We start from the raw sequence: 12,769 nt of genomic DNA on the forward strand, positions 1-12,769 counted from the left end.
TTTCAAATGCTTCAGCTTAGTTCCTTCAAAGCATATAAGATAAATATTTATGGCATATGGCGAATGTCTGGCAAATAATCGTGGTAGGGTACCGTGTCATCAGTCAATGAGGTGCCTAGTGATCCGGCATCGTGTCACCAACTGTCGCATTTTTTAACGAACAACCTCAGGTATGGTACAATATATCTCGGTCACAACTTAAAACTAACTCTGCTAACTCTTCATGATTTTTCTTCAGAGAGATGTCAATATTGTAAATAATAGGTGCAAGTGTAGCGTGTGGAGTGGCAGATGCTGCGAGAAGTGGTAGTGGTATTGGTAGTAGTGGAAGGTCTGGCAAGACTCACTGGCTAGTGCTGGCAGCCACCGCGCCCTCTATGGTGTGCACCTGCAGGACATCAACCAGTCAAAATACAAACAAATACGTCTACCTACTTGGTTTTGGTTCAGTAAAGATAGGATAAAGCAAATATAAAAAATGTGTGTATAATACAGCAGAGTGCAGTGCCTTATAAAGTACATATATTTATATACACACAGAATTCTGAAAGGTAAGATAATGTTTAACATTTATTTACAAAATATAAAATATTTATAGTAGAATACATAAAGAAACCAAAAAAAAGAAGGGCATACAAACTCATCTGGCATAATATATTTTTTCAGGTTACCCATACATACACATACACACACACACACACACACACACACACACACACACACACACACACACACACACACACACACACACACACACACACACACACACACACACACACACACACAATATATATATATATATATATATATATATATATATATATATATATATATATATATATATATATATATATATATATATATACACACAAAACAACCACTGTGAAAGAGTAGTGAAATTCCAAGCGCTTTCGTGACTACTCACATTGTCAAGGAACTATGAAAGTAATACATCAAAGGAAGGCAATTAAAGGGCTTAGACTACACCTCACAGTCAACTCCCACAACAAAGAAACACCTGACGCGCGACAATACCGGACTCATATGAAAAGAGGAACACTGCAGTATGTCCGCTGGTCCAACTAGACAGGTCCTCACGACATCCCACTAACAAAATATTCTACCCAAGAAATAAGGTTTATTATTTGTCCAATGTATTATTAAACTCTAACCAAATTTTATTAATTATAAATGAGTCTAATTTATATAAACCTAAGGAAATATTCATATTATTTTCAAAACTGCTTTTTATGAAACAAGATTCAAATATATTTCTGTCAACCATGGATTTGCTTGATACAACTTTCTCAACTTTTTGAAAATCAATTGGATGGTTAAAATCTCTTACATGAATAAATAGAGCATTGGAATCTTGTCCAGTTCTAATACTATATATATGTTGTTTTAATCTAAGTTCGAGATTTTTACCAGTTTGACCGTAATAAACTTTATCGCAAATTTTACAAGGAATCTTATAGACACATCCGTCAGCATTTTGGGGGGAATTCTTTATCAAAAGTTTTTTTTACTGTATCAAGATTTTTAAATACAACTTTAATATTAAAAGTCTTAAGAAGAGAAGGCATATCAACCAAGTTTTCATGGTAAGGGACAACCAACATATTTTTAGTTGAATAAGGTTGGTTGTCCCTTTTTGGGTTGTAAAAAGTATTTCTAGCAATTTTAAATGATTTATCAATTACATTTCTCAGGTATTTCAGATCAATGGCTATTTCATAAATTTTGGATATTTCTTCATCTATGAACTCTGGACTACAAATTCGTAAAGCTCTCAAAAACATTGATGAGAAAACAGACAGTTTGACTCTATCTTGATGGGAAGAACAATAGTTTTCTCATCAATGTTTTTGAGAGCTTTACGTATTTGTAGTCCAGAGTTCATAGATGAAGAAATATCCAAAATTTATGAAATAGCCATTGATCTGAAATACCTGAGAAATGTAAATGATAAATCATTTAAAATTGCTAGAAATACTTTTTACAACCCAAAAAGGGACAACCAACCTTATTCAACTAAAAATATGTTGGTTCTCCCTTACCATGAAAACTTGGTTGATATGCCTTCTCTTCTTAAGACTTTTAATATTAAAGTTGTATTTAAAAATCTTGATACAGTAAAAAAACTTTTGATAAAGAATTCCCCCCAAAATGCTGATGGATGTGTCTATAAGATTCCTTGTAAAATTTGCGATAAAGTTTATTACGGTCAAACTGGTAAAAATCTCGAACTTAGATTAAAACAACATAAATATAGTATTAGAACTGGACAAGATTTCAATGCTCTATTTATTCATGTGAGAGATTTTAACCATCCAATTGATTTTCAAAAAGTTGAGAAAGTTGTATCAAGCAAATCCATGGTTGACAGAAATATAATTGAATCTTGTTTCATAAAAAGCAGTTTTGAAAATAATATGAATATTTCCTTAGGTTTATATAAATTAGACTCATTTATAATTAATAAAATTTGGTTAAAGTTTAATAATACATTGGACAAATAATAAACCTTATTTCTTGGGTAGAATATTTTGTTAGTGGGTTGTCGTGAGGACCTGTCTAGTTGGACCAGCGGACATACTGCAGTGTTCCTCTTTTCATATGAGTCCGGTATTTTCGCGCGTCAGGTGTTTCTTTGTTGTGGGAGTTGACTGTGAGGTGTAGTCTAAGCCCTTTAATTGCCTTCCTTTGATGTATTACTTTCATAGTTCCTTGAGAATGTGAGTAGTCACGAAACCGCTTGGAATTTCACTACTCTTTCACAGTGGTTGTTTTGCTATTTTAAAATCACTTGTTTACTGTGATCTTATTGTATATATATATATATATATATATATATATATATATATATATATATATATATATATATATATATATATATATATATATATATATATAATGATGTGCTGAATAGGTAAAACTGGTCAATTAGCAAGAACTCAGTTGAAATTAAGTCCTTTCTAAAATTTTCTCTTAAACGTTTAAAGATATATTTTTTCATTCATGTTAATGTAAAAGTTAATAATTTTGTAGCAAAAGAATCTTAGAAAACTTACCTAACTTATTATAACAATCGCAATTTAATTTAGCCTAATCCAACTAAATATATTTTAGGTAAGTTTACAATAATTTAATAATAAACAAACACAATGAAATATATTTTTTTCATTAGGTTCAGGATGATTTTTGCAAAATAATTGCCAAGCCCATGATGACACTCTTCAGGTCACTTGTTCTATCTAGGCTGGAATATTGCTGCACACTAACAGCACCTTTCAAGGCAGGTGAAACTGCTGACCTAGAAAATGTACAGAGAACCTTCACGGCGCGCATAACGGAGATAAAACACCTCAATTACTGGGAGCGCTTGAGGTTCCTGAACCTGTACTCCCTGGAACGCAGGCGGGAGAGATACATGATTATATACACCTGGAAAATCCTAGAGGGACTAGTACCGAACTTGCACACGAAAATCACTCTCAACGAAAGCACAAGACTTGGCAGACGATGCAACATACCCCCAATGAAAAGCAGGGGTGTCACTAGCACGTTAAGAGACATTACAATAAGTGTCAGGGGCCCGAGACTGTTCAACTGCCTCCCAGTATACATAAGGGGGATTACCAATAGACCCCTGGCTGTCTTCAAACAGGCACTGGACAAGCACCTCAAGTCGGTACCTGACCAGCTGGGCTGTGGCTCGTACGTTGGATTGCGTGCAGCCAGCAGTAACAGCCTGGTTGATCAGGCTCTGATCCACCAGGAGGCCTGGTCACAGACCGGGCCGCGGGGGCGTTGATCCCCGGAACTCTCTCCAGGTAAACACATTATTCGGAAGAAGAGCGTTGCTATTTAAGCCAAAATAGCAAGCTTTTACCCATTCGGCACGATATATATATATATATATATATATATATATATATATATATATATATATATATATATATACATATATATATATATATATATATATATATATATATATATATATATATATATATATATATATATATATATATATATATATATATATATATATAAATAGAGAGAGAGAGAGAGAGAGAGAGAGAGAGAGAGACAGACAGACAGACAGACAGACAGACAGACAGACAGAGAGGTAAATGAATCAGTGGGTATATATGTATTATTGTTAAAATAATCTAAAGCAAGCTAAAAAAAAAAAAATTAGTTTAACAATCTAAAAATGAAATCCAGTCAATCGTTCTTGTTACTGAAACAAATATTTACAGCCTCAACAGTACAAAGTCAATGCAATTTATTTTGCAACTAAAAAATCTTGTATAATAAAATACAAACATCTTCCAGTTTACGAGAAGGTAAAGCATTAACAGGTGAAGCTGTTGGACTGTGTGCGCCCTCAAGTTGTAGTAATACATAATATTATATATGTAATATCAAGAGTTCATCTGTGGCTTCAGTTTTGGTATAAACAACCATTCCGATATTAAAATATCACTCTTTAAATGGACAGAAGTCGGAAGCCTGACATCAATGGCAGAGAATAGGGCTTGACGAAGGAGGCGACTTAGACAGTTGATACCCAGTCTGAAATGACTTGCCCAAGTGATCGCAGGTTCTGTAAATGGTCGCATCTAGAACAGGAAAATAGATGCCTTTCGGTAGCTTCGCGATCCGAGAAAGGTACCACTCGCATCCCATAACTTCAACCCTCTCTACTTCAGTGCATGCAAGAGGAACAGTGACTGTCTCTCGAAACTCAAGAGGTAGCGAGACTACAGCTCAACTCCCTCAAAACACATAGGAACTCGAGTCCAATTCTCCCAAGAGTTCTAGAAGCTGATCAACACCTTCAAAAATCCGAAGAGGTCAATACACTTAAGAAACCTAACGCCTTAAAAGGTCCAGCTGTGGACCAGCACTCTTATTAGGATTAGCAACTGGAACTTAAATCAGTCTAACACAAAATACTAATGCATTAACACACTCAAAAGAAGTGTCAATATGCATGGCACATGACGCATGTATCCATGTGTCATGGACTAAAAGACAACGAAACATCAAATTTCATAGAAAATGTATATAAATATCTAAAATTCATAGAAAGAATGATAAAACAAGAAGAAATGAAGATATGTATTAAGACTTACAGTGTAAATCCGGATATCTTAGTAATTTGTTACAAGGAGCACTATTTTGTCAAACTTCTGAATACTATAAAAATAGGTAAGATCTTATTGTTTTTTAGACTTGTTTTTGCATTTATATTCAATTTTCAGTTCTCTACAATCCTGTAAGGAAAAAAGTTGGTATTTTATTCATGTTTTAAAGATACTGATTGTAGTCTTCCTGGCACAACTTTAAGTCTCCACAGCTGAGAGGTTAAATTATAGCTGAACACTTACATAGTCTAATAACAATTCGAATCTTTCTCTATCTGCACTAACATTGAAAGTTTGAAGCCGATAATAAGAAGCATTCTCAAGTTATCGCACGGAAACCATGGAGAAAGAAAAAAGTCTGACAATTACTACAGTTACCTTCTTCCATGGAATACTAAATAAACAACAGAGCTGACAGCATATGGTAAAGTTTTACACTGCCTAAGGTAATAAATATCCCATGGTAAATTAGTTCAGAATAACTATTCTAACATTTATCTGAGGAAACGAGTTTGACAAAATATAAAAACTTAAGAGACCCTGGGTACAATGGTGATTTGTGTTCATTGCTCGAACATTTGACTCAGAAATTCTATGTTCGGCAATATATAATACTACGATAACTAGGTTTAATGAAATAATCATGTAAGTAGTTCGTCTCGAGGCCAAAGAGTTTCAACCTAAAAAATGTATGATGAGCACATCATAAGCTGATAAAATTTAGAAATAAATTTTATAGTAGCATGAAGGCAAATAACTTCCGACAACTTCAGGGAAATGAACATGACTGTGTATGCTTCAGGCATCTTTACTGAAGACGTTACTGTCATAATCAAGGCCAGTAAAGGTGTCTTAAGTGTATATATTCTTAATTTTTACCTAGACTTATGTAATTCAAACTTAAAGACGTATAGGTGGTTTTTCGATATACAGTCGTGGTAATGTTATTGCCTTGCCCTGAGCACTACTGTGCCCATGAATGGACGAAAAGCCTTAACAATTTCTCATGTAAGCGTAATATTCAAGTACTGGTAAGTTTGACCTTTCAATCACAGAATCGCTGCATAAATGAAAGTGAGACCACAGTTGACTACAAATTAACTGTAAACACAGTGCAACAATTACATCCTTTAATTCCTACTTTGTCGTAGACTGTAAGACACTTTTTACTTTATTTTCAAATATTGTTTTCAGCTTAAAAGTAAATAGCTTTAAATATTTGTTTATGTAACAAGAATTATATATATGTCGTGCCAAATAGGTAAAACTTGCGATTTTAGCTTAAACAGCAACGCTCTTCTTGCCGAATAAGGCAAGCGAAAATTTGTGTATGCAATATTTTCGCCAAAATCACTCTGAACCTAACGAAAAAAATCTATTTCACTTTGTTTATTAAGTATTAAATTACTGTAAACAAATCTAAAATATATTTAGTTGGGTTAGGCTAAAATAAATTGATCTTGTTATAATAAGGTTAGGTAAGTTTTCTAAGATTCTTTTGGTGCAAAATTAAAATTTTTTACATTACCATTAATGAAAAAAATATATCTTTAAACGTATAAGAGAAAATTTTAGAAAGGACTTAATTTTAAATAAGTTCTTGCTAATTGACCAGTTTTACATATTCGGCACGACATATATATATATATATATATATATATATATATATATATATATATATATATATATATATATATATATATATATATATATATATATATATATATATATATATATATATATATATATATACACACACACACACTCACATAGAGACATTATCTCTCACTTCACGTCAGGATTCGAAACCACACACTCTGCATATACCTTTTCTACTTAAGAATTTAAAATCAAAGTTGTTTTTATAAATTCTTGAAACAGTTAAAAACATCTGATGAATAAGTTTCCCCAAAATGCTGATGGCTGTGTTTATAAGACTCCCTGTAAGAAATGCAAAAAAAAATAAATAAATAAATAAATAAATAAATAAAAAAAATAAAACATGGTTAAACTGGAAAAAATCTTGAACAAAGATTACATCATGAATGTGGTATTAAAACTGGACAAAAGTCTAATATTCTTTTTAGTCATGTGAGAAATTTTAACCATCCAACTGATTTTGAAAGTTGAATCAAGCAAGTCAATGACTGAACGAAATAGAACTGAATGAGGCTTCATAAAAATGGTTCTGATTACAATATAAATATAAGTTCTGGACTGAATAAATTAGATTAATTTATAATGAATACAATTTTTGAGGATTTTAAACAATGCCTGAGATGTTACTCTTATTTTTTTTACATGTGACCTGACTAAATCTTCACTACACTCCCACGCTCAGTGAGTAGGGTCATATGTGAGGTCACATGTGAGGTTGTATATGAGGTCATATTTCAGCTTTATAAGTCTTCTGTTGTCTTATTATTTTTACTATTCCTTGATGTGAGGAATCACGAAAGCGCTTGGAACTTCACAATTTTTTTTCTGTGGTTATTTTGCATATTGTGATATCACCTGTTTGTTAATATGACGTGCCGAATAGGTAAAACTTGCGATTTTGGTTTAAATAGCAACGCTCTTCTTGCCGAATAAGGCAAGCGAAAATTTGTGTATACAATAATTTCGCAAAAATCATTCTAAACCTAACGAAAAAAAAATATATTTCGTTGTGTTTGTTTATTATTAAATTATTGTAAACTTATCTAATATATATATTTAGGTGGCTTAGGCTAAATTAAATTGCGCTTGTTATAATAAAGTTAAGTAAGTTTTCTAAAGTTCTTTTGGTGCAAAATTATTAATTTTTACATTAACATAAATGAAAAAAATATACATGTATATCTTTAAACGTATAAGAGAAATTTTTTAGAAAGGACTTAATTTTAAATGATTTCTTGCTCAATTTTACCTATTCGGCACGATATATATATATATATATATATATATATATATATATATATATATATATATATATATATATATATATATATATATATATATATATATATATATATATATATATATATATATCGCTCACTGCTGCTTTCCTAACTGTAAATATAAATATGAAAGTAATATGTCGTAGAGAGCTTAATGAACACGAGAATACGTGTCAGTTCATGCATCTTCCAACTTACCGTGCTGTATTAATCCTGGAACTGCATGTGTTGCTTTAATAAAATCTTATTATGTTATGTTCAATCTACGTTAATTAATTAAAAATACTGTTTGTTTAGGTAGAGTGGGAGAAATAATACGTTATTAAAGAATAGATTTAATAACTGGCTCCGGGAGTTCAATCTAAACAAATGGGGAAGAACATGCAGACTGGAGGACGGGGAAGACTGAAAGCAGTATATCCTAGGAAGAGAGAAATTGCAAATATCAGTAAAAAAGAAAACGGCTCTGGGGTTCACATCACACCAAACATATCTGCAGATGTAAACACCAGTCTCGTACCTTCAGCAGCACCTGCAGCTCTCAGAACAACGACCAGGAACTCAATCACAGAATCTTCAATATGTTGTTCATGTATTTATTATATTAGCCCCTGCATGGCGCCCCTACCTGATTATGCTAGTGTAAAAAAATGAAAAGGTCCAGTTTTACAACGAGATAAGTCCCAGACTATATAGAGGAAGGAACTGAGCATGATGGTCTTGGAAAAGATATAAAGACTAGGAAAACATAATTACAACGTACAAAACATTTAGAGGAATTGATAGGTCAGATATTAATTAGACATTTAATTTCGACGACTAAGAACGAGGGACACAGACGGAGTGAACCATAAGGATGCTAGAAAGTATTTTTGTAATCTAGGAGTGCTAGAAAAGTGAAATGAGCTGAACGATAAAATAATAGCGGGAAATTCAAAACACCGTTTCAAGAAGTTGTATGAAACATTTAAAAATCTAGAAACCAATAAAAACAGCTTAAAGTGAGGGATACAACCTGAGACTCGACTCTCTCTCTTTAATACACTAACATAAGCCTCATTATCCACGTAAAAATCTTGACTGCTTTAGTAGCCTACCATCTATTCTATACATATGTAACATCCACAATGCTCTCTTACCCACCCTATCATGTCTTTTCTAAATACATAAATGTGACAATAAAGTACCTTACATCTATATGCTTCGATGGAAACACTTGATCTAAATATCCCCTGACCTTCCTAAATTCTTCTCGTTTCTCTGCAATCTTAATTTTTGTGTTACCTCTGCCAATAATAATTCTACCATACACTAACCGGTATACTCAGTAGATATATTCCCATACATGCTTCTTACATTTCTTGTTTCCTTTTTCCATATATAAAGGAACTATGCATGTTCTCTGCCAAGCCTTATACCTTTCCTTATTTCATGCATTATACTGCACTCACCAACCACTCTAAATCTATATCTCTTAATGCTTTCTACAGCCATTCATTCTACCCTCTCCCCACACTCACATCTCGCTCTTTCTTATTCCTATTATATTTTATACCTATTTTTCTTCATCAACATTAAACACGTTGATAAATTAGACACATGTGCAACTCTTGGGTATCTTTATTGAGGAAACGTTTCGCCACACAGTGGCTTCATCAGTCCATTCAAGTTTCTCCTTTGTATGGACTGATGAAGCCACTGTGTGGCGAAACGTTTCCTCAATAAAGATACCAAAGAGTTGCACATGTGTCTAATTTATCAACGTGTCGGTTCTCTGAACCATTCATCTACAATATTAAACACGTCAAAATAGTGCCTCCATCTACCCAACACCATCACTTACCCTGCTAGCACCTCTCCTCATTTATTTTTTAACGGCCAAAACCATTTTCTCCATATGTTTTCTCAAGTTGTTAATTTCCCACCAAGATAGTTCTTTTTTTTATTATAATTAGCTAATAAAAGCCTTATTCATTCTCCTTTTGCACTCTCTCGTCACTCTTTTAACCTCTCCTTTTTTCCTTTCTTCGTATATTTTGCCCTCTGTACATCACCTCCACACTATAAAAACCTCTCGTATGTTATTTTTTTCTCCGACACTGCACTCTTCTTTACCTCATCAATCCTCTTCTCACTATCACCTGTACTACAATACCCAAAAATATCTGTTGTACACTCTAGTACCGCATTCTGAAATTTAGCCTCTTCGACCTTCCCCTCATTACATTTAGTCTTACCTGATCATTTTTCTCCCAATATTTACTTACATCTTACCCTATCTACTTCTTTAGTTTAATCAGTTTTGCTTCACTCTTATTCACTGACGAATTTTTTTCCTGGTACTATATCCACCTTTTATTTTCACTGTAGCTACAACTAAATAATGATCTGATGTATCTGTTGCCCCTCTAAAAACATTCTCATCCTGAGGTCTACTCATCAGTCTTTTATTCACTAACACAAAGCCTAACAAACTGTTGTCCTTACGCCCTACATCTTTTTCAGTATCAGTATTTATTCTCGTAGTGCCTAATATCAAACGTCTTTCTACACGTAGTTCAATTAGAGGCCTCCGTTATCATTTACCCCTGGCACTCTAAACTTGCCTGCTATTCCCTTTATAAGTCTCTCGTACTGAAGCATGAAGGTCCCCAACAACAATTATTTTCTCACTTGGTTCAAGACTCCAAACATTCGCTTAACATCGCACCAAAATCGATCTCTCTGTTTCTATTTTCTCTACTTATTTTATCCCACTTCTCACATCTCACTTTTATTCTAAATAACATTCTTAAATTTAAGCACTTATAGTTGATTTTATAATATTACTGCTACACTTTTGATATAACAAATAAACCCCCTCCAATTGTTCTCCAACATTCAGTTTTTTCCATTCATACTATTAGCAATCAATTCTTTCTTCTTATCTCTACTACACCCACGCACATTCAAACAACCCAATGTGACAATTAACTTGCAATTATTATTATTATTATTATTATTATTATTATTATTATTATTATTATTATTATTATTATTATTATTATTATTATTATTATTATTATTATTATATTCGTGGGGAAGGACTAACCCATATTGTTGATACGGCTCCTGGGGATTCCTAGAACCTAGCTAACTGATTAGATTAGCGGACAGAGGGTCGAATCTCCACAACTCGTTGCGGTTTATTAACAGCAAGGAGTTTACGGATTTAACGCTATGAAATGTCGTGCAGCACCTGAGAAATGTTAATAGGATCTGATGAGAGGAAAGAGAGAGTAGCTCTAATTCCTCGGATCAAGAACCTTTCACCAGCTTCAAGGAACACCATCGAAAGTCTGGAGTGCAGACATTATCAAGAAATAATGAAGATATGTTAATAATTCAACAGAAGTCAGAAGTGTACACAGCAGAATTAAATAATAACAGTAATGGAAATTAAAAATCAACAAACACAAGGAAAGGAATTTCTAAACGACAGCTGCAGAGTGGAGCATCAGCAGGTAGAAATGGATACAATAATGGCGGAAAAGCCGAGACAACACATTGTTGTGGATACCGAGAGAAAGTGCATCAGCACTAGGTAAACCGCAACCTGAAGCTGATCGCAGTTGTGAGCAACTGCGATCATTAATTAAACGACAGAGTAATATTTTAATCAGCCATCCAATGAAAACTGAGAAAGAAAATAATAAGGAAAGACTAGTGAACACCACGAGAGCTGCTGCTGTTGATGTTTTACAAGCTCTCCGATAGTTTGTGTCACACGAGCGATGCTTCCACAAGTCTGGTGATTGTGTTGCAGAAATCTGTGCTGGTATTGGAGTGGAAACAAGTTTCTTCCCCAAAATAAAAAGCTTAGGCAGATTGCATATTCCTAGACGGCAAGGCCTTAAATATAGTACTGCATATAAGAACAGACGAAAGTATAAAAAAAATAATAAAAACATACGTAGGTAAAATATAAGAGCACGGCATGGTGAGATACTGTCTTAAACTTTACGAATGTTATAAATGGAGTCCCACAAGTCTATCCTGGGATCTATACACTTTGTGATAATGGAAAACTATCTCACTGGAAGCTTACAATCACATACATGATCTATGTCAAGGTCCGGAGAAATTCAGGAGAATTAAGACAAACGAAGATTGCCAAGTGCTACACGATGACCTTGGTTGGTTAAGTGATAGTGGGAAAAGTGGCTGCTCATATTTAATCCCAGCAAACTTGTATTGCGAAGAAAACAGGACTAGTGTTCACTTTCAGAACAAGTGCCGCGTGACAGAATAATAACTCTCAGGATTAAACAAGAAGACCGAGGTGTTAACATGACACAAAACGTAACGTCAGAAACACACAAACTGAATAACGTTGGCTGCATACACCAGTGTTGCAAATATAAGACTATCATTCAGGAATATAAATTAAGATTTATCCAGGATGTCACAAACAACATACGTCTGACCAATAATATAAAACACACACGGTGCCGGCCTCAACACATAATAAACCACCAAAAAAGAATTTAGGTTTAAAAAAAAAGCCACAAATCAAAATTTCACGAATTTAAACTTCGTCGCTATAAGAAATTTGGAAAAAAAGAGAACATAATGAAAAGATAAAACAGGTAGAGAGCACAAGGCAGACACTGCTGACTATCTGAAACCAGA

General features: G+C 33.4%; 1 protein-coding gene across 2 annotated transcripts in view; it reads right to left on the reverse strand.

Annotated features, from left to right (window-relative positions):
• Positions 1-216: 216 nt before the first annotated feature.
• LOC128687796 (uncharacterized) overlaps positions 217-12,769 on the reverse strand; it is a 300,033-nt gene continuing 287,480 nt past the window's right edge. For both annotated transcript variants that reach the window (XM_070083739.1, XM_070083738.1), the window contains one exon: positions 217-388. In XM_070083739.1, the coding sequence (XP_069939840.1) occupies positions 344-388 (45 nt within the window). In that variant the 3' untranslated portion in view covers positions 217-343. The remainder of the gene's footprint in view (positions 389-12,769) is intronic.

This window comes from Cherax quadricarinatus, chromosome 10 (assembly GCF_038502225.1).
Source record: "Cherax quadricarinatus isolate ZL_2023a chromosome 10, ASM3850222v1, whole genome shotgun sequence".
NCBI classification, from domain to species: domain Eukaryota; kingdom Metazoa; phylum Arthropoda; class Malacostraca; order Decapoda; family Parastacidae; genus Cherax; species Cherax quadricarinatus.